The sequence below is a fragment of the Bufo bufo genome, chromosome 10 (genome assembly GCF_905171765.1).
Source record: "Bufo bufo chromosome 10, aBufBuf1.1, whole genome shotgun sequence".
Taxonomy (NCBI): Eukaryota; Metazoa; Chordata; class Amphibia; order Anura; family Bufonidae; genus Bufo; species Bufo bufo.
Window position 1 is genome coordinate 17,345,713 of NC_053398.1, and position 22,934 is coordinate 17,368,646.

Sequence of the window (22,934 nt, forward strand, 5' to 3'; positions counted from 1 at the left end):
TGCATGATGGGAGTTGTAGTTTCACAGCAGCTGGAGTGCCAAAGGTTGCTGATCCCTGTTCTAAAGTTTTTGAACCAGCACCTGGATCTGAATACTTTTCTAATTGCATGTAATTAAAAATGTAGTATAGGCACTGAGCTATACACTGGAATCTATCTGTACAGCGCCACCTGCTGTTTGCTCATTTTCTAGTTTCTCCGTCCTGCTCACTGAGACAGAAGCACATCCTCAGCTCCGTCCTTCAACTGCCAATAACTGCAGCATACGGCACACGACCCCAGAGAAAGGACACGCCCCCAGAAAAAGGACATGCCCCCAGAGAAAGGACATGCCCCCAGAGAAAGGACATGCCCCCAGAGAAAGGACATGCCCCCTCCCCTGAGCTGTCAACTTGAAATAAACCTATCACAACAATTGCAGCAATGAGTTCCCGACGAGGCACGGCAGCTCACGGCGAGAGGCTGCCGGAATAAATGTCGGACATGTCGTAGTTTTATCCCGGCAGCCTCTCGCCGTGCCTCCGCCGGAACTCTGCCCCCGCCCCCATTATAGTCAATGGTGACGGAGTGGCAGTCCGGGGGCACACGTTCACTAGCGGCAGGACGGATCCGACAGGCTGTTCACCCGACGGAGGTCCGTGCCACTAGTGTGAAAGTAGCCTTAGATGAACTTGGTAAACAAGTGGTCAGTTTCCCTGCAGCGCCACCACAGGAAAAAGGAGGAATTACATTGCGTCCATTAAAATCGTAGGGGGTCCTCCAGAGTGAAACGCGCTCTTAGTAATCGCTCTGAAGAGGGGATCTCTCATAGTCACTCAGAAGGATGTTGAGAATGGGTTTTCTAAACTAAACTGTATTAATCAAAATGATTATTCCTATCGAAACTGGCATGCTAGGTTCTAGGTAATGTCCCCACGGCCTCCAGTTACGGGACCGGTACTGTCATGGTACTGCTAGGACGATTTTTTTTTTCTTTTGAGACTCTTCAGGAAAGGCTGGAGCGGCTGGGTTTCCACATAGGGGGTGGAACGTGGCTGCCATGTGCCACCAACCCCCCCCCCCCCCCCTCCTTTTCAGCAGCCAAAAGCCACAGCTGTAGTTCAGTTCACTTGATCCACTTGGTCCGTGGCAGTAATCGGGCACCATAATGTGGCTGCTTTGGGGTTCTGCCATGCGTAGTGCCACCGCCGCTCAGATTGCTGAGAGAAGCCGTGCTTACTCATTGTATATTAGTGGCCCTGCCAGTGCGGGTACATTTTTACTACCTGTAATATTAATTGCCGGTATTTTCCTGTGCGGACTGTCTGTTACTAAGTGGAGCGCTCATTATTACAGCCATTAACTATTACTGGGGGCACTAATGGGGGCATTAATAATACTGGGGGAACTAATGGAGACATTATTAATTCTGGGTGGCACTAATGGGGGAATTAATATTACTGGGGGCATTATTAATTTTGGGCGGCACTAATGGGGCATTACTATTACTGGGGGCACTAATGGGGGCATTAATATTACTGGGGGCACTAATGGGGGCATTACTATTACTGGGGGAACTAATGGGGACATTATTAATTCTGGGTGGCACTAATAGGGCATTACTATTACTGGGGGCACTAATGGGGGCATTAATATTACTGGTGGCATTAATATTACTGGGGGAACTAATGGAGACATTATTAATTCTGGGTGGCACTAATGGGGGATTTAAATTACTGGGGGCATTATTAATTTTGGGCGGCACTAATGGGGCATTGCTATTACTGGGGGCACTAATGGGGGCATTAATATTACTGGGGGAACTAATGGGAACATTATTAATTCTGGGTGGCACTAATAGGGCATTACTATTACTGGGGGAACTAATGGGAACATTATTAATTCTGGGTGGCACTAATAGGGCATTACTATTACTGGGGGCACTAATGGGGGCATTAATATTACTGGGGGAACTAATGGGATATTATTAATTCTGGGTGGCACTAATGGGGGCATTACAATTACTGGGGGCACTAATGGGGGATTAATATTACTGGGGGTATTATTAATTCTGGGTGGCACTAATGTGGGCATTAAAGGGGTTATCCAATTTCAAGAAAAAAAACCACATGTGCCGGGCCCGTCACCGGTAATATAGTTACCCCGCCCCCGCGCCGCTCCTGGTCCCTGCATACGGAACGCAAAAAACTGAACTGGGGGGGCTATTTGGGGCATTATTAATTCTGGGTGGCACTAATGGGGGCATTACTATTACTGGGGGCACTAAGAGAGGCATTATTATTACTGGGGGCACTAATGGGGACATTAATATTACTGGGGGCACTAATATTACTGGGGGCATTATTAATTCTGGGCAGCACTAATGAGGGCATTATTACTAGGGGGCACTAATGGGGGCATTAATATTTTTGTAAGCCACAGTATACTCCCTGTGTTAAGCCACGCCCACACACCACCCTCTTTGGGGTGTGGCTTAACTTGGCCGGTATTTTTTGTTGGGAAAGGTGGCAACCCTAAACCCACACCAAAATGGATATGACATGGATTTTGCGCCGTGCCCGTACAGCTGCCTAAATGACCCATAACTTCTACTGCTGGATATTAAATAACCAGAGGCCTCCTCGCATTTCCGCTCACCTGCCCCTTCACCTTTCTATAGGGGTCACTGCTCTGTTCTATGCAGTGGCTGCCAAGCGCTCCTACACTGACATCTAGTGGCTGCACTGAGGAACTACAGCACCAGATCACCTGCAATACTATTATTTTATTTTATAGGTCACTACTTCTCCTTATAGAGAGTGCCTAGGAGGGGTGAGGAGTCTTATAGAACAGGACAGGCTCCTCTGGGAAAAAGATATGCAAACTAGCTCTCATTCTAGAAAAAAAAAAAGAAAGAAAGCTATGCCTCTAAGACCACAGTTCCCCTGCTCCTTTGCATGGAGAGAGGCTGCAGCTGTTTGTGAATGGAGCATGCCGGGAGCTGTAGTTTCACTAACCACAGGTGCCACCATATCAGGAGACCTAGTGGCGGGGGGAGGGGTTGGGAGGATCAGGGTCAGCCCCTCCCCCTCACTTTTCCGCCCATCTTTCAGCTTCAGAACCTCAGAGGGGCGTGGAAAGGGGAGGGGGATTCACTCACATTCCAGATTAGGCGATGTGACCTTAGTGCGTGAGGGGCATCGTCTGTCAGGGAAAGGGTGGAGTTTCACTTGACGTAAAATCTAGAAGGGGCGTGGTTACCTGAGCGCGTTCTAGTACATGAAGGAGGAGGGGTTATCTCTCCCGTCTGTCAGCGTGAGAGGCGGGGCTTCGTTGCGCTTGCCATAGTGGGATTTCCGGATTGGGCGTGGCCATGGTTTGAGGGGGGCGTTGTCTGTCAATGGGAAGGGGAGGAGCCGCGCCTGTTCAGCTGGTCGCCTCCAAGATGGCGGGGACCAACGAGCTGGGTCTGGCGGAGCTGCCGTCCGATCCGCTGCTCCTGATCCTGTCTTACCTGGACTTCCGGGACCTGCTCAGGTATCCGTGTGCCCCCTGTGCTGCCTGTTGTGCCCCTCCCCCTGCACCCCCCACCTCCTCGCCTGCTGTGGGTGTTCAGGGTCTGTAATCCCAGATGTGGCCCCCATAAAGCAGGTGACATGGCGACAGCGTGTCGCCCACCGTACATGGCGACATTGTGTCACCCACCGTACATGGCGACAGCGTGTCACCCACCGTACATGGCGACAGCGAATGGCGGTCAGTCGCGACCTATTGATATTTTCGAAAGGTCGCCGTGATGTCACCGGACCCGGCGATTGGATCTGGAGAAGAGCGTTACATCTGGGTGGAGTGAAGATCGGCCCCGGTCGCCTCCGGTTTATCAGGGCGCGTTTATTACGCTCCATCATACGGCTCTGTTCACATTTGCATCCGTTTTTCCTCTTAACGGAAGCCATGACGCCGTGTTGGTGCCAGCCAGGTGTAGCCCGATGGATGCCGTTGACTTATAATTGGGCTTGTGGCGTTGTGACCGCAAGAATAGCGATGCGAAAGTGATGGAAGCCGCGACGCAGATGTGAACACGGCCCGAGAGCGAGACGTGGGTTTCGGTGCAGTTTTATCACCGTGACTAAGACATTGCGAATTGTTTAGTCGCATCTCTTCTGACGTAGAAACCATAACGACACATCTGCTGCAGAACCTGATAATACGCACCTTGGCCACTGCAGAACCTCGTAATACTACGCACCTCGGCCGCTGCAGAACCTCGTAATACTACGCACCTCGGCCGCTGCAGAACCTCGTAATACTACGCACCTCGGCCGCTGCAGAACCTCGTAATACTACGCACCTCGGCCGCTGCAGAACCTCGTAATACTACGCACCTCGGCCGCTGCAGAACCTCGTAATACTACGCACCTCGGCCGCTGCAGAACCTCGTAATACTACGCACCTCGGCCGCTGCAGAACCTCGTAATACTACGCACCTCGGCCGCTGCAGAACCTCGTAATACTACGCACCTCGGCCGCTGCAGAACCTCGTAATACTACGCACCTCGGCCGCTGAAGAACCTCGTAATACTACGCACCTCGGCCGCTGCAGAACCTCGTAATACTACGCACCTCGGCCGCTGCAGAACCTCGTAATACTACGCACCTCGGCCGCTGCAGAACCTCGTAATACTACGCACCTCGGCCGCTGCAGAACCTCGTAATACTACGCACCTCGGCCGCTGCAGAACCTCGTAATACTACGCACCTCGGCCGCTGCAGAACCTCGCAATAATACGCACCTCGGCCGCTGCAGAACCTCGCAATACTACGCACCTCTGCCGCTGCAGAACCTCGCAATACTACGCACCTCTGCCGCTGCAGAACCTCGCAATACTACGCACCTCGGCTGCTGCAGAACCTCGCAATACTACGCACCTCGGCTGCTGCAGAACCTCGCAATACTACGCACCTCGGCTGCTGCAGAACCTCGCAATACTACGCACCTCGGCTGCTGCAGAACCTCGCAATACTACGCACCTCGGCTGCTGCAGAACCTCGCAATACTACGCACCTCGGCCGCTGCAGAACCTCGCAATACTACGCACCTCGGCTGCTGCAGAAGGTGAAATGACGCATGTGAACTGTGCACCCTGTGAGATGCGTGGATGCGCCACGTCCACCGGAGCAGATGCAGTAGAGGAGGGTCCCCATTTATCCCTCTGGTTACAGGGATTGTCTGAGATTAGATGTTTCCTAAACCAGTGACTATGCCAAGTAAATGGGGCTGAGCTGCAATACCAGGCACAGCCTATAGATGAGGGTGGCGCTGTTCTCACTGTCACCTCTGTGAGCTGCGTTATGCCGCTGCGGTCATGTTGTCTCGTCTGTGACCTGCACGTGAAGCAGGGAGATAAACATGTGACCCGCGGCGTTATCACGGAGCGGCCCCTGCAGGGATCGGTATCTCATGGAGACAGATCCTGGAAGCAGTAAACAGCCCCGTCTATCGCAGCGCCCCTCCCCCACCTTACCTCCCTGTCTTTAGTCCTCCCGGTGTTTAAAACCTTGCGTGCTATGGAAATGCTGAGGGGGTCTGTTCACACACGGCGGAACTGCAAGTGGAAAGTATAGGAGTGCCACAGAACCTGCAGAGTCGGCGAGATTTTACAAATTCTCATCCAAGTGCCGCACGCAAAATCTGCAGCTTGTCGATTTAGGGCGCGTTCACACGACCGTATGTCTTTTTCAGTGTTTTGCTGTTTTTTTTTTTCCCGGATCCGTTTTTCCTTTTTTATATTTTTTTTCAGTAGGGTTTCCGTTGCGTTTTTCCGTATGCCATATACAGTAATTACATAGAAAAAATTGGGCTGGGCATAAAATTTTCAATAGATGGTTCCGCAAAAACGGAACGGATACGGAAGACATATGAGTACATTCTGTATGTGTTCGTTTTTTTTTGCGGAGCCATTGAAATGATTGGTTCCGTATACGGAACGCAAAAGACGTAGCCCTTATAATGTGACTTTCACCCTCTCCGTGCATGATGGAAAATCGGGGGGGGAATCTGCATGGAAGATATTGCCGGGAATCGAGACGGGAATGCCACTGCGGAAAATCTGCCCCCCTGTGGCCGTATCCTGACACTGCATTTATCAGTATAATTATTTCCTAAGTACATTATCATGACCTAAAACGTGCCACTCGCCCATTCCACTGCCAGCGCCTCCACCTTCGCTGTCGGTGGTGTGGTCACTACAAGTCCCAGCATTCTTCACAGCCTCCTTCTAGGATTTGTAGTTCCAAGACGGTCTCCTCTTATGGATGGAAACCACGACAGAGTGCCGGATCTATCGCACAGGTCGATTGCGTCACCATGCGGCGTACAGAGGGGCACCCTGGGGGTTCGCAAGCTTGTGGGCCCCCTCTAGGACATCCACATGCAGGACATGATGCAGCTTTTGGAAAGGGGTTGTCCTCCCAGGATGAGGGGGTGTTCCAGGTTCCCATCTTGAGGCTAGGTCAATCAGTATTTGACCACGGGGGTCAATATCTCACACCATCACCATTAGCAGGTAGAGCTAGCACTTTAAACAGCGCCATTCAGAGTGTAGTGGCCGTACTGGGGTACTGCAGCTCGTTTACTTCCTGCCTCCCTGTTATTATAATGAATTTTGTTTTATTTTATTTTTTCAGCTGCAGTCTCCTCAACAGAAGATTTAACCAGCTCTGCAACCATGATCCTCTATGGAAGTGGCCATGTCGGAAGTATTGGCTGGTGTCGGAGTAAGTGATTTGTAATAAGGGGCCCATATACATTATCCATAATTTATAGATGATCCAAATCTGCTGCCCCGAGGCTTCCTCCATTGGCAGATCTTGGTGATTGTGCATGCTGGATCTGTTAGCGGCTTCTCCTCTCCCCATAGCGGCACACTCAGAACGCACGCCTGGTGAGATGTTAGTGGAGGTGGAGGACCACCGTCCTGAAAATTAAAGTGGTTTCCCCAAAGATTTAAAGGGGTTTTCTGTGATTTTTTTATACTGATGACCTATCCTCAGGATAGGACATCAGTATCTGATCGGTGGGGGTCTGACACCCGGGACTCCTGCCGATCAGCTGTTTGAGAAGGCGCTGACTTCTCTCTGCTCGCCAAGCACAGCGCCGTACATTGTATAGTGGCTGTGCTTGGTATCACGCTCAGCCCTATTCACTTCTATGGGGCTGCGCTGCTCCTAGGCTATATGATCAATGAACGTGACGCCTCTGGCCTATGGAAAGCTGAGGTGCTGCAGCGAGTGCCGCTGCTTTCTCAAACAGCTGATCAGCAGGGGTCCCTGGTGTCGGACCCTCGCCAATCAGATAGCGATGACCTATCCTGAACCGAGGAACCATCAAGTGTGGAGCGTCTGCGATGGTTTGGTACAGTGAGGATTCCTCCTTGCTGCTATTTTATACCCTCAGCTTTGTCAAAATGTTAATGGGGTTGGAAACTGTTGAATGTGTCTGAACAACCACATCCAATTTCTGCTTCCAGAGACAAGAAGGCCCAGAAGAACCGCAGCTGGAAAGCGACATTTACAGACTATTACGTGGATCTGGGAAGGTATATTCATCACTATGCCAAGCTGAAGGCGGCCTGGGATGCCCTGAAGGCTTATCTGGGTGAACACTGCCCCAGAATGATCACCTCTCTTAAAGGTAATGAGTTTCTGGCATTAGTAATGTGTTAAATTATCTTACTTTATAGTCACATCCAGAGCTGCATTCAGACTTCTGCTGTAATCAATCTGCACAGTCTGTGCAGCGGATGTCGATGACTGTTGTATAGCGCCTGGTGTCCACCTTCCGTCCTCACTGCACCACAGCGGAGAATGCTTCTTCCAGACTGATCAGCAAAGTTTTAGTAGGCTATAACTGGCAGAATGCTGAACGCAGCTCTGGATGTGAATAGTGGCTGTAACCCAAGATGATCAGGTAGCAGATGGAGACCTCCCTGCTATTATTCAGAGGGGAGGAACCATCCCTTTAAGCTGGCCTCTGATGTTCTTGTGGTTTACGCAGCCGGCGTGCAGGAGGAAGATCTTAACGCCATAGAAGAAAGAATCGGCGCCAAGCTGCCTGACGATTATCGCTGTTCCTTGCGTATTCACAATGGACAGAAGCTTGTGCTACCTGGGTAAGACCTGACACTTGATGGCACCCGCTGGTGTCATTTAGGCCTCATGCGCACTACATGAATGGGTCCGCATTTTTTGCGGATCGGATGTGGACTCATTCATTTCAATGGGGCCGCAAAAGATACAGACAGCACGCTGTGTGTTGTCCACATCTGTCTGTCCGTTCCATCTCCCCGCAAAAAAAGATAGAACATTTGCTATTCTTGTCCGTTTTGCAGACAAGGATAGGAAATTTCTACAGTTTTGGTGAAAAAAAAAAAAAATGGCAGCATGCACACAGCCGGGATCCATGTTTTGCGATTTTTGCGGACCGCAAATCATTTGTGTGAGCAGTCGTAAGTCTCCTACCCCATCCATTGTCTTTGCTCCTTAGGCTGATGGGCAGCATGGCGTTATCCAACCACTACCGGTCTGAGAACCTGCTGGACGTAGACACAGCAGCCGGCGGCTTCCAGCGCAGGATTGGGCTCAATCGGTGCCTTCCAGTCACCTTCTGCATCCACACTGGTCTCAGTCAGTACTTGGCTCTGGCTGACGTTGAAGGGAGGTGTCGCAATGAGATATTCTATCAGTGTCCGGTAAGGCTTGGTCATGTCTCCTCCTACAGCAAGGGTGGTGAAGAGACTACAAGTTCCAGCATGCCAAGAGCGTTGTAGCTCTTATGGCATGCTGAGTCTTGTAGTTTCACAACAGCCACAGGTTGCAGATCACTGATGCAAGAGATAAGCCCCTTAAAGGGGTTGTGCACTAAATTGTAGACCACTCAGCCTGGCAGGACCCGCATTGGTGATCATACTTACCTGATCCTCCACACTAGGTCCTGATTCTTTCACTCCGCGGCCTCTGCTGCATGTCTTGGGTCACTCCATATAAACTTCCTGTTTGATGCCGCTGCAGCCAATCACTGGCCGCTGTCCCTTTGTGTCATGTCAAATGGTCACGTGACACAAGAGGAGCAGGTCGCCGCTGCAGCGGCATCAAATCAGAGGTTTACGCGGAGGGACCCGAAATGAGCAGCAGAGGCCGGAGAGTGAACGAGCCATGGCCGGGAATGATCACCACTGTGGGTCCCAAGAGAGGTCTGCAAATTAGTGCACAGCCCCTTAAGCAGGGGCGAATTGGCCATAGACCCTACAGGGAAATTTCCTGGTGGGCCGATGCCCCAGGGGGCCACCTAAGTCCACTTAACGGTAACGATGTGTGAATTAGGTTCTCTTCAACTGCTGTGGCCCTCGCCTTCTAAGCCCCTTCTCTATATGATCCTTCCCAGGTGAACAGTGCTCAGGGAATATATTTCGGAGAAGTGTTCTTTTTAGGTGATATTTTTTGGGACGTGTGTTAGGAAAGTTTTCAGATGCTTCTCCTAGATAACGAGGTCTTTCGTTTGTGTTTTAGGACCAGACAACACATAACCCTGCTGCACTGGACATGTTTATTACAGGTAGGACCTGTGAGTGGCGGACCGGCCATACACGTTGGATAGCTCTCGGCTGTATACGTGGCCAAGCATGCATGTGACGGGAGGGGGGGAGAAAGCTGGTGCCAGCAGACTCCTTATCTTCCTGACACCAGAAGGATTGGGCAATTGAAATCTAGCCACCAGATCCTTATCTCCCAAGACATCTGCAGCCGTCAGGATTGGGAGGCCCCTGTACACATTAGACAGTCTGCTGGTTCCACCGAAATGAGTGGGTTCAGATAACTTTTATCTGTGGCTACTTTCACACTGGGGTTTTTTGGCTTTCCGTTTGTGATCAGTTTTGCCCTAATGCATTCTGAATGGAAAAGGATCCGCTCAGAATCCCTCAGTTTGCCTCCGTTCCGTCTCGTCTCCTTTCCGCTTTGGAATGACGAAACTACCGATCCGCACCAAACGCGAGTGTGAAAGTAGCCTAATGTGTGTGGCCAGCTTTAGATTGTTCAGCCTTGACCCTCCCATTACCTTATAGCTTTGGCTCTGCGTAACTTCAGGTTGTGATATCTGTAGGGGGCTCTGGGATGGGACTGGTAAAAATTCAGCCCATTAGAGACTCGAGGCCCTTTACACGGACCAAGAATCCTAAAGTTAATCGGTAATGAGCGTTCATAGGAGTGCTAGTTCGCGATTATCTGGCAGTGGAGATGTATTACTGATTTCCCGATGAATGAGTAAAACGCTCGTTAATCTGATCGATTGTGCGTACACAAAAATCGATGTTTGCCTTCGGCAGATTGTGGTGTGTAATCACACGACGAGTCCTTATGGGGAAGAGCGATGGCATTAGTGATCGCCCCTCCCCATACTCTGCATGTAAATGCAGCGATCTCCTCCACCAGCGAGCAGCAGATTGTCCGTAAAGAAGCGTTTCTTCCCGACAATCTGCTGCTCTGTTGTCCCATGTAAAGGGACCTTTATTTCCATATACGTTGAGTCCCTATAGACATTAGAATATTGGAAGATCCCTCTGAAATCTGTGACGACCCGACCATACACATGAGATGAACTTAAATAAGTCTTAAGGTTATGAGCACTTTCTCTGATATTGGGGAAGAGGGATCAGCCATGTTGGATTTTAACATGCCCAATCCTTTGTACCCACAGAAGATAAGCAGCTGCCTGAGAAGGTCATAAATCTCTAGTGCCGACCCTCACATTTTACTTTCTTGTGTTTCCTCTGTCTCAGGTACCTCTTTCACCCAGTGGTTTACGTCGTATGTGCAGCATGTTGTCTCAGGTGACTATCCCATCATCAGGGACCAGATTTTCAGGTAGCGTGGACTGAACACATCACTACTGTAGAGGTGTAAGTGTGTGCAGGTGTTTGCATGCCTGTGTGTGTTTTTTAATTTAGTGTTTTTCCTGATGAGAGATTATTTTTATATATATATATATATATATATATATATATATATATATATATCTCAACACCTCTGCTTGCTGTCAGCCAATGGATGTGTTCTTGTGTACATCCAGAGGCTGAAAATCCTGATCATTTCCTGCAGGTGCCTAGAGTACTGTTAGCGTCCATGCCAATGTCGCCTGGCTACTTCCAGAAGCCGCTTTGAGTTGCGTGGCTTGTGCAGGTGAAAAACATGATTTTAATGTGAATGACCCCCAATCAGACCTCAGATTAGAGCCCCAATATAAATAAGACCCCCCCCCCCCATTCAGACCTCAGATCAGCTTCTCATGCCCCCTCCTGCTCTGGACCCTGGGGACTTCCAGGATCAAGCTCTCTTCTTCTTCCTGCCATCGGCTGTGCTGTGACCTGACGCGCACAGGGTCAGGTCACACAGTGTCCTCACACTGTGCGCAGTCACATCACAGCCGACAGCAGAGAACCAGGAAGCGGTGAGTACAGAGCCCGAGGAGCGCTGCATTTACCTCTCCATGGTCCTCTGGTACTAATGAGCGCTTCCATAATGGAAGCGCTCATTAGTATTTTCCAGATAAGATGCAATTACATTTTTCCGCCACTGAATACGGTAAGTACGGTGATACATTTCCTGCTTCATTAAAACGTCATACGTTTCCTATACGAGCTGTATGGCCTAGGGGTGCACCGAAATTCCGGCAGCTGAAAATATCGGCCGAAATTGCACCTAATCCATTTCGGCCGATATTGTTACATATCGGCCGAAAATATGGGGTGTGGGATTTGTCACCCACCAAGTAGCTCACCATCTGCGGGCGGGCGGTTTACTTTAAGTCACTGCATCTTTATTTTACCTTACAATCGTGACGCTCCAGTAACAACTCTGCAGGCAGAGCGGAGGCCGGCGTAACGTCACTTACTCACATGACGCGCCTGCTCCGCCTCCTTCATTCATAAAGTGGGCGGAGCAGGTGCGTCACGTGAGTAAGTGAAGTTACGCCGCCCTCAGCTCTGCATGCAGAGTTGTTACTGGAGCGTCACGATTGTAAGGTAAAATAAAGATGCAGTGAGTGATTAGTCTGCTGTGAGCAACAGGGCCGGGGCTGTTATGGGTAGGGGGATCGGTCTATGGCACTGCTATGGGGAGGGGGGGGATCTGTGCACTGCTATGGGGAGGGGGGGGGATCTGTGCACTGTTATGGGGAAAGGGATCTGTGCACTGTTATGGGGAAAGGGATCTGTGCACTGTTATGGGGAAAGGGATCTGTGCACTGTTATGGGGAAAGGGATCTGTGCACTGTTATGGGGAAAGGGATCTGTGCACTGTTATGGGGAAAGGGATCTGTGCACTGTTATGGGGAAAGGGATCTGTGCACTGTTATGGGGAAAGGGATCTGTGCACTGTTATGGGGAAAGGGATCTGTGCACTGTTATGGGGAAAGGGATCTGTGCACTGTTATGGGGAAAGGGATCTGTGCACTGTTATGGGGAAAGGGATCTGTGCACTGTTATGGGGAAAGGGATCTGTGCACTGTTATGGGGAAAGGGATCTGTGCACATATCCCCTTTCCATAACAGTGCACAGATCCCCCTCTCCATAACAGCGCCGCCCACAGATCCCCCTCTCCATAACAGCGCCGCCCACAGATCCCCCTCTCCATAACAGCGCCGCCCACAGATCCCCCTCTCCATAACAGCGCCGCCCACAGATCCCCCTCTCCATAACAGCGCCGCCCACAGATCCCCCTCTCCATAACAGCGCCGCCCACAGATCCCCCTCTCCATAACAGCGCCGCCCACAGATCCCCCTCTCCATAACAGCGCCGCCCACAGATCCCCCTCTCCATAACAGCGCCACCCACAGATCCCCCTCTCCATAACAGCGCCGCCCACAGATCCCCCTCTCCATAACAGCGCCGCCCACAGATCCCCCTCTCCATAACAGCGCCGCCCACAGATCCCCCTCTCCATAACAGCGCCGCCCACAGATCCCCCTCTCCATAACAGCGCCGCCCACAGATCCCCCTCTCCATAACAGCGCCGCCCACAGATCCCCCTCTCCATAACAGCGCCGCCCACAGATCCCCCTCTCCATAACAGCGCCGCCCACAGATCCCCCTCTCCATAACAGCGCCGCCCACAGATGAATTTCATTCATGAAAAAGAATTATTAATAAAATCATTAAAAAAAAAGTATTTGGGCAAAAAGGCAGTTTCGGTATCGGTTTTCGGTCAAGGGCATCCTGAATTTTCGTTTTCGGTTTCGGACCAGAATTTTCATTTCGATGCACCCCTAGTATGGCCAAACCGGAGCAGTTTGCTGTGGTATTTGCCTGTGCGGCTGCTGCGTGGACTGGCAGCAAATGAGCTGTGCATCGGTGGCAGTTAGACATAATCAAGATGGGATTTCAGCCTCTGGATGTGCAAAAAAAAAAAAAAGAGGTTTCCATTCATTGACAGCAAGCAAAGGATTGTGAAAATGATGAAGAATTGAAATGCCAAATATATTGCGAAGTTTTACCACTTATAGTTGCAGCCACCTGTCCATTTAGGGCTTATGCACACAGCCGTGCTCAGTCCGGGAAATACGGCGGCTCTTCTGACCCGAACTGACTGCATCACAAATCACTGTGATGCAGGCAGTTTGGGTCAGGGGAGCCACCGTCGGTCTGAAAGATGTGGCCGCCACATGGTCCGTGTTCCCTGGACCGAGAGTATGGTTATTTGCATTGGCCCGATTCACACAACTGTATCCCTTTTGCGATCAGCAAATTGCGGATCCACAAAATACAAATTTTGCGGACAGGTATCAGACATTTTCTATTTTCAGAACGGACATAAGGATGCAGAAAGCACTCGGATCATCTGTGTTCTTTCAGCATCCATATGTCCGTTCCACAAAAAGATAGAATATGTCCGCAAAATGCAGACCACTGAACCATTGAAAACAAAGGGACTGCAAATAAAAGGAGGACGGCACACGGGCCACATTCGTATTTTGTGACTTGACTGCAAAACGGATACGGTCGTGTGCATGGGGCCTAAGCCTTTACTCTCAGCTTGGACACAGCAGCCACCTCGCTTGGCAGTTTAGAGGTCCATAGACCCTGTTCTGACATGCATGTCTCAAAGCTACCTCCACCTTTTAGACAGGGCTTGTGTGGGGAGAAAACCCTTTATATTCTGGTTCATCAAAAAAAATTGCAGTTTTTGCTTTAATACGGGGATCGTCAACCTTCGGCACTACAGCTGCTGTGAAACTACAGTTCCCAGCATTTTCTATGAGAGTTCTTAGAAGAGCAGAGCAAGTGTGCATGCTGGGAGTTGTAGTTTCACAACACCTGGAGTTTGCCTACCCCTGCTCTAATGGCAGATGTCCGATCCTTGACCCCTGTGAGGGTGGAAACCTGAAAGATTGTGGGATGCTATAAAGGGATTATCCGGATTTTTCAAATTGACCTGCCCTTAGGATAGACCATCAATACTTCATTATTGGGGGTCTGTCTCTCGCCACCCGCAGTGATCAGCTGTTGGATGGCACCATAGCGCTCATAGTAGCTCCACGTCCTCTCCATGGTCTACAACACTCTGCACAGCGCCATATGTTTAGTAGTGGCTGACCCTGGCATTGCAGCATTGTCCAAGCACAGTCACTACTAAGGCTACTTTCACACTCGCGTTTGGTGCGGATCTGTCATGGGTCTGCGCACAGGCGGATCCGTTCAGATAATACAACTGTCTGCATCCGTTCAGAACGGATCTGTTTGTATTATCTTTAACATAGCCAAGACTGATCCGTCTTGAACACCATTGAAAGTCAATGGAGGACGGATCGGTTTTCTATTGTGCCATTGAAAACTGATCCGTTCTGACACACAATGTGGCTCAGTTTCTTCAGACGGACACCAAAACGCTGTCCGCCTCCAAAGCGGAATGGAGACGGAACGGAGACAAACTGATGCATTCTGAGCGGATCCTTTTCCATTCAGAATGCATTAGGGCAAAACTGATCCGTTTTGGAACCACTTGTGAGAGCCCCGAACGGATCTCACAAACGGAACGCCAATGTATGTATGTGATATAGTAATGGTCATATCTTCTAGGCATCCATGTCTTATCTAATAGCTCTTCTCTGTACCAGGTATGAGCATGACAAGGACTGTGTGGCCATTACTGATGAGGTCACCACATCAGTCTCCACTTCCTTTCTGCCCGAGTTGAGCTCTATCCACCCTCCACATTACTTCTTCACCTACAGAATCAGGTGAGTACTCCACAGCCCAATCTGAACGTATACGGCCATAGACCTGGTATATGGCGTAAAATGCTTTTCTCAAAATTAAGAAATATGAGTTTCAGTCTTGTCCGTCCCCCCCCCCAAATCTATAATCGGAGAAGCAAAGGTTCAGACATGTTGGATATTAACCTGCTTGAACCTCTGTATCTTTCGTCTGTCAAGCGTATATGGCACCAATTATCAGCCAAGCCCACGTAATGCAAAATGAGCATATGTGGAGCGCTGTCCGTGGCCAGCTGCTTTGGACAGAATGCTGCACAGCGATCCATTTTCTGTGGTCTTCCTTCATGGAAAACAGACCTACAGCATCAGTGGTGATCCTAACATTAGAGGCTGATGGCCCTACAGGTAGAGTGGATGCCGTGTTTTTAGAGGATCTGTACCCAGGTGGTTGTAAGGAGTCACAGAAGCTGGCACATTTGGGGTTCATTTGTTTTTTTGCTCCTATTTCCTAGGATGGAGATGGCCAAAAACGCTTTGCCAGAAAAAGCATGCCAGCTCGATAGCCGCTACTGGAAAATCACAAATGCAAAGGGAAACGTGGAGGAGGTACAAGGCCCGGGAGTGGTGGGTAAGTCACCAGAATGCACATATCGTATCAGGCGTTCATTTCCTAACGGGAGACCAAGTTATTAGTTCTAGATCTCCGAGCCGTGTTGTCATTCTCTTTTTGAGAACCACTGCAGTCAAGGTAAAGCTAGTATAATGCTAAGTAGAGCTGTGGTGTTCAGATCCGTGGATGCCCCGGCATTCAGGATCCCTACAGATATGCACAGACCCTGGGATGTATAAATAAGGTGTAGTCCACATTGCATCTTCTTTATCCCAATCGGTCAGTGGTTGGCCCAGGAGAACTTGCTCCAGAAGCAATATGGACAGCCGGCTTCTGTGGTGGGGGTGAGAATCGTCTGTGTAGCACCGCTCATCTCTTTATAATCGTTTGCCAGGTATGTCAGTGGAAGGCATGTCAACACTCCTGGAAGATCCCTTTGAATGGGGTTGTCCTTTCTGGACATTTGTGGCATTTCGATAGAACGCAAATGTCCGATGGGAGTGTCCAGAGGTGGCTTCTGTTTCACGAACAGGACCCCGCTGTGAATGCTGAACATATGCAGCATCCTCTCCGATCACTGCTATGGGGCTTCCAAAAATAGCTGACTATAAGTCCTATAGCAGTGAATGGAGAGGAAGAGGCACATATGCGGCCCCCCTGTCATTTGTCTCCATGGCTCTTCTGATAATAGCCGAGCAAGGTCCCATAAAGGTGAATGGAGAAAGCCGCGCATGCTCTTTTCACAGCGGGGCCCTGTTCTTGATCTAGGAACAGGTTCCACAGGTGGGACCCGCACCTATCGATAGGTCATAAATGTCCAGATGGGACAACCCCTTTTAAGGTCTGCTTCATCGGTGCGGTCCACTTCATGTCTTCCTTTTATTCTTTTAGGAGATTACCCCCAGCTGAGGGCGGGTAGAGTGTACGAATACACCAGCTGCACTACATTCTCCACAACCTCGGGATACATGGAGGGGAGTTATACGTTCCACCGGCTTGACAACAAGAACGAGGTCTTCAATGTCACCATCCCTCGCTTTCACATGAAATGCCCCACATTTCGAGTGTCCGACGTTGCTACAGTAGGTAACATTATGGCTCCTGCTCATCTCAAACAGCTGATCGGTGGGGGTCCCGGGTGTCAGACTGATAGGTCATCAGTATCAAAATCTCAGAAAACCCCTTTAAAGGGGTTTTTCAGTCCCTTTAATATTGATAGTCTATCCTCAGGATAGGCCATCAACATCTGATCGGTGGGAGTCCAGCACCCCACACCTCTGCCGATCAGGTGGTCTGCAGTAGCTCCAGAGCCGGACCTTTGTGTGTAGTGGACTCGGTATACCCCTAATTGGGCCAGAGCAGAGAACCTCAAGAATAAGTGGCTCCTACTCTGGTGGACCTGGCCCTGATGGTCATTCCTTTGAATAGCCTGTATATCAGGGATCAGCAAACTTTGGCACCTCAGCTGTGGTGAAACCACGACTCCCAAAAAGCACACTTGCTTAGCTGTTTGCAGAACTCCCATAGAAGTGAATGGAGCATGCTGGGAGTTGTAGTTTCACCACATCTGGAGTGCCGAAGGTTGCTGACCGCTGCTCTATATAATTTAATACTGCATTTTCCACTGCTGCAGAGATGTCTAGCGGCAACTTCCTCTCCAACAACAGTTGTTCGTTGGAGCTTTCACAAGATGGACGTGGCGTAATCGGCTAAATTGGGCAGTTTGCTTAAAGGGGTTGGCCACTATATAAGTACGTTCCACTATATAGTGGGAGGTAGGGTGAAATAGTTTCCTAATATACTTTTATAAAAAAAATCTGAATGGTAATGTTTTTATAATGAGCCCTGCTCTGCATGCAGCCAGTTCGTCCATAGCTGCACGCGACATGGAAGAGCTTTAGAGAAAGCTCGTCCATGGCTTTATTCTAACTGCACATGCGCCGCTTTTCCTAATGAGAGCAGCGCATGCCCAGTCTGGGATGAGGCGCGCTCTTACTTTTGTTCCTGCTCCGAACTCTGACAGGAATAAGCCGTTTGTAGAGACCGAGTCGGAGCAGGGAGCGCGCCAGTGGCAGGGGCAGACTGGGCATACGCTGCTCCTGTTAGGAAAAGCGGCGCATGTGCAGTTAGAATTGCGCCATGGACGAGCTTTCTCTAATGCTCCTCTATGTCGCGTGCATCCATGGATGAACTGGCTGCACGCAGAGCGGGGCTCAGGTGGCAGGGCTCATTATAAAAAACATTACCATTCAGATTTTTTTTAATAAAGTAGAAACTCTTTTTCACCCTACCTCCCACTATATAGTGGAAAGTACTTATATAGTGGCCAACCCCTTTAATTTCAAGAAGCCAGTCATAAACATGAAGACCACTTTAGCCAGGCATTTATCATGTAGGTAGTTAAAACAAGTGATTCTGGCTTAATTCATTTTTCCATCACATTATACACTGCTCGTTTTTATGGTTACGACCTCCCTCTAATCCAGCATTGGTGGTCGTGCTTGCACACTATAAAAAAAATTAAAAGCCAAAATCTCTGGTGGACAGGACCGTGGGAGTGAGCATAGGCCGATGTTCTTTCCTATAGTGTGCAAGCACGACCACCGCTGCTGCATTGCAGTATGGTCGTAACCATGGAAACGAGCAGTGATGGAAAAAGGAATAAACAGCCAGCAGAGGAGGCAATATGGAGAATCACAATACATTAGTAAGTGCCTTGTATTAACTTTCTCTACATCATAAATGCTATTTGCTGAAGTGAGAGAACCCCTTTAAGGGTATGACCACTTGGGACAAAAGTTCTACTGCAGAATTTGTCACTTTTTTTTTTTTATGCAGCAAAATCCACCCTTGTTAGGCTACATGCACACGAACGTTGTTTGTTTCCGTGTTCGTTCCGTTTTTGGTTTTTTTTGCGGATTGGATGCGGACCTATTTATTTCAATGGGTCCGCAAAAAATGCGGACAGCACTCCATCAGTATGTCCGTTCCGTAGCCCCGCAAAAAAAATAGAACGTGTCCTATTCTTGTCCGTTTTAGGCATTGTTACAATGGATCCGCAAAAAAACAAAAACAAATGGCATACGGATGTTTTGTTTTTTTTGTGTGCATGTAGCCTTACATGCGGATTTTGCAGCAGATTTCAGCCCAGCCATTTTAAATAATGTAATCCACGGTGGAAAGCCGCAGCATAAATTGATATGGTGCGAGTTAAAAACCCTCACCGCAGGTCAATTTTCGCTGCAAATTTTTATATATTTTTTTGAGCGCGAGGATAAGATTTCCTACAATCTCACCGCTCTGCTGGTACTGTACAACACATGCAAATCCGCAGTGATATAGCATCATACCTATCCTGTGTGGCCGTATCCAAAAGTAGACGGAAACCTACTTCCTGCCTCACCTGTGGTTCAGCCTGCTGTCCTTTCTTCCCCCCTCGTTACCCACTTGTGACGCCCCCCCATTACTGACAGGACCTGTAAGATGGGGGGGCAGCACCTGACGGCATGTTTCTGCATTGTCTATCGTACAGGAAGAGAGCTGCAATGATTGCTTTCTACACGACGACGACTCCACAGACACGGATGAATATGAAGAGAGGAGGAGAGTGCTGGACATGCCGAATCCTCCTGTCCATTGCCCACGCTTCACCTGAGTGCCACCGCCTGCATCTGCAGAAGACCAGCGGGGTCGTCCTGCCAGGATCCTTTTTTATTTGCATTCTTCTGCTCTTGGCGCTGGCCCGGGCTCCTTGCCTGCCGCCCGCTGCCTGTATCCGCGCTGCGACATCCTGTTTGTGTATCTGTCACTTGCCGCCACGAAGGGAGAGGTTGCCGCCTGTTGCAAGCCGTCAGCGCTCCCATTGGCTTGTCCTGAGCTGGCAATCATGGCTTCACAGCGGTCCTTATTTTTATAATTTACATACAAATCTTACGACGACCGCAGCGTTGGCGCAATCTTCAGCGGAAAGAGACTGAGTATCTGGGCATTTTCTTTTTTTTTTTTTTTAAGAATCTTCATTATTCAGGGGAGTTTATCGTGCGTGCAGGACGCTGGGTTTGAGACTTTGATAAGACCTATGTATCGGCATGGCCATTTGGGTTTGTGGAGGCAGCCATTTTGTGGACTAGGCCATAATTCTTAAAGGGGGATGTCCAACAAGGCCACCCTCTTATGTTGCCACTGTCTGATATTGGGAGACCATGTAAGACAGTATTTACACCTGCGTCTGACGCAGATTCTGTCACATTTGACTGAACAAAATAGCCTTTCATGCAGCGCCAACAGTTAAAAAGTCAAAATCGTGATGCGCCCCAAAACAACCACTTTTGGGTGCGGTTTCTATAAGCCCCCCCCCCCCCCTTCCTTTTTGCAACCCTAAACATGAAATTATAGTGACAAAATCAGGACTGTTCAATAAAATGCGCACTATTTTTCCTGTCAAAATGGTAGACACCTTAGCAGAACCTGATCTAAGTCAATGGGGTCCATCAGGCAATGCTGGCGTCCATTATGTGACGCGTCTCTCACAGCGTTGTGGCTTCCAGATTTTGAGACTGTCTTCATAGCAACCAATCACAGCACAGCTTACATCTCTGTCAGTGCTGTTGAAAAAATGAAAGCTGCGCTGTGATTTGTTGCTGTGGGCAGTAACTGAGGCAGACATATGTAAACTGACTAAAGGGAAAAAAAATCTGCTTGTTGCCCACAGCAACCAATCGGAGCACAGATTTCAGTTGTCGAGAGCCCTAGAAGAAATGAAAGCTGTGCTGTGATTGGTTGCTGGGGCAGATATATGAAAACAGTCTAAAGGGAAACCTGTTTGTTGCCAATAGCAACTAAGCGCAGCTTTCAATTTTCAAGAGCTCTAGAAGAAATGAAAGCTGCACTGTGATTGGTTGCCATGGGAAATCTCCCCCAATTTAATTGTTTTCTATCTTCTGTTATCCCTAATTTCAGGAAAGCTGGGTGACCACTAATTTATACTGACGGAATAAAAAAAGAGACTGTAAATATTCCCTTTTTCTCCTTTTAGACCCCAATTTTTTGGTTTTGACACACGCCCATTGCGCACTGTGTAAGGCTGTGTCCGCAACACATCACGTGACCAAAGATCGCCGTTGATCTGAATGGTTCTGCGACCGTGACCCCAGAATCGCCAAATAATCCAGAAGTTCTGGGGTCACAGTCGCGGCAACTTGAAAATCGGATCGTCGTGGTCACTGATCACAGCCAAGACCAGGCCTTGCAGTCTTCACCCAGCTTTCCTGGACTCCTGAATGGCAAGAATGCCCACACATGCAGTGACTGGGGAGGGATGGGCTACATCACTGCTGGGGGAGAACCATTATTGCTGCCGTAGAGCTTTTGCCAAATCTCAAGCAGCAAATGCACTTAAAGGGGTTGTCCAAGGATTAGAAGAACATGATTGCTTTCTTTCAAGAACAGCGCCACACCTGCCCACATGCTCTGTGCGGTATGGCTGCTCAGCCCCTTTCACATCTGTGGCTAAACTGCAATACCACTATTGGCCTGTAGACTAGTGAGGCGCTGTTTTATATTATAGATCTTCTGCAAAAGCCACTCTCTGTGAACTGAATCAGCGTCACTCTCAGGAATGAATGGTCCAGCCCTCAAAATGGCCGTTCTGCTGTTGGTAGGACATGGCAGTGCATCGCTGCAGTGTCCCCCCGTCCCCCCCCCCCCCCCTAATATATGTATTTAGCTATGGAATCTGTGTCTTGTAGCAGCACCGGTCGGCTCATGCAGTTTTCATTCGGGTTAGACCCGCTCGCTTTGTTTCCTCCGTCTTTACATAATTTATATGGTATAATTTTATGATGCGTATGATATAATAATTTTGGTAAAAGGAAATAAACAGCGAATTGGGGTTAAAAACGCTGTGTCCGTCTCTAGTGTCCTATTTTATATAGTAGAAAAAGGAATGAAAGCAGCACACGCGGTCTCATCGGATCACCAGAATGCATCAGCCGCCAAAAAAACGCGGATCCACAGCGGTCATGCCAGAAGGTTGAAGTAGAAGAGTCACAGCAGCAGCTCCGTTTTTTTTTCTTTTTTCTTGCAAAAGCTTCACAACATGTATAAAAATAAAGTGCGACGTTTCGGCTGTAACCAGCCTTTATCAAGCATAATCCAACTGTGACATCTACCAACATTAAATAGGATGACCCCCACCCTCCTCACATGACATCAGCCAATAATATGCGTTCACCTGCCACACAAAACCAATCCTGATTGGTCACAATAGTAATCCCTCTTTTGCTTAAATCAATTGTCTCACCTGGGTAGATTACGCCCTAGAAACACTTACTCCCGCCCGACAATCGCGTCCCCGCCTCTGTACTGCGCAGACTCGCGCTACTCACTGTTTACATGTCCCCACGGCAACCGTGATGCAGATCTCGCGGAAGTCCCGCGTGAGCACGGCGCGCTGCGTAACTATACAAGCTGCAGGCACCAGGATAAACAGTCGTGCGCAAATGTGACATCACACTGCGTCACCGTTGCCAAGGTAACATATAAGGCTTTGCGGACGTAGCGAAAACTGAGCGCCGGGAGCAAGGGTCCATCTATCCAATAGTACATAACCTATACATTACCACCTCCAACAAATTGGGGCAGAACACATATATGACAGTGATCACATAATATATCTAGAACAAGCTGATCACACGTATCATTATAGAGGATATAACAAACGTATACATATTTATTTATTTTAATCTCTAGGATTATACAGAATACGGAGGATGACCTCAATAAAGTTCTTATACACTGCTCAAAAAAATAAAGGGAACACAAAAATAACACATCCTACATCTGAGTTAATTAAATATTCTTCTGAAATACTTTGTTCTTTACATAGTTGAATGTGCTGACAACAAAAATAAAAAAATGGAAATCTAATTTTTCAGCCCGTGGAGGTCTGGATTTGGAGTCACACTCAAAATTAAAGTGGAAAAACACACTACAGGCTGATCCAACTTTGATGTAATGTCCTTAAAACAAGTCAAAATGAGGCTCAGTAGTGTGTGTGGCCTCCACGTGCCTGTATGACC

General features: G+C 49.0%; 1 protein-coding gene across 2 annotated transcripts; it reads left to right on the plus strand.

Annotated features, from left to right (window-relative positions):
• Positions 1-3,368: 3,368 nt before the first annotated feature.
• Positions 3,369-21,753, plus strand: FBXO3 (F-box protein 3). Of its 2 annotated transcripts, none has more exons than XM_040409311.1 (11): positions 3,369-3,515; positions 6,666-6,755; positions 7,508-7,671; positions 8,035-8,149; positions 8,524-8,728; positions 9,546-9,591; positions 10,814-10,898; positions 15,147-15,269; positions 15,758-15,873; positions 16,747-16,941; positions 19,388-21,753. In XM_040409311.1, exons 1-11 carry the CDS (start codon positions 3,379-3,381, stop codon positions 19,402-19,404), a joined length of 1,293 nt encoding a protein of 430 aa, XP_040265245.1. In that variant the 5' UTR covers positions 3,369-3,378; the 3' UTR covers positions 19,405-21,753. The 2 variants fall into 2 exon arrangements, with proteins under 2 accessions (XP_040265245.1, XP_040265244.1); XM_040409310.1 differs by having other exon boundaries at positions 16,747-16,937.
• Positions 21,754-22,934: the final 1,181 nt, after the last annotated feature.

Coding starts and splice junctions, on each gene's coding strand:
- FBXO3 (XM_040409310.1), top strand. CDS start 3,379: ATGGGAAGGGGAGGAGCCGCGCCTGTTCAGCTGGTCGCCTCCAAGATG. Junction 8,150..8,523: donor CAGAAGCTTGTGCTACCTGG/GTAAGACCTGAC, acceptor TTTGCTCCTTAG/GCTGATGGGCAGCATGGCGT. Junction 10,899..15,146: donor ATCAGGGACCAGATTTTCAG/GTAGCGTGGACT, acceptor TCTCTGTACCAG/GTATGAGCATGACAAGGACT.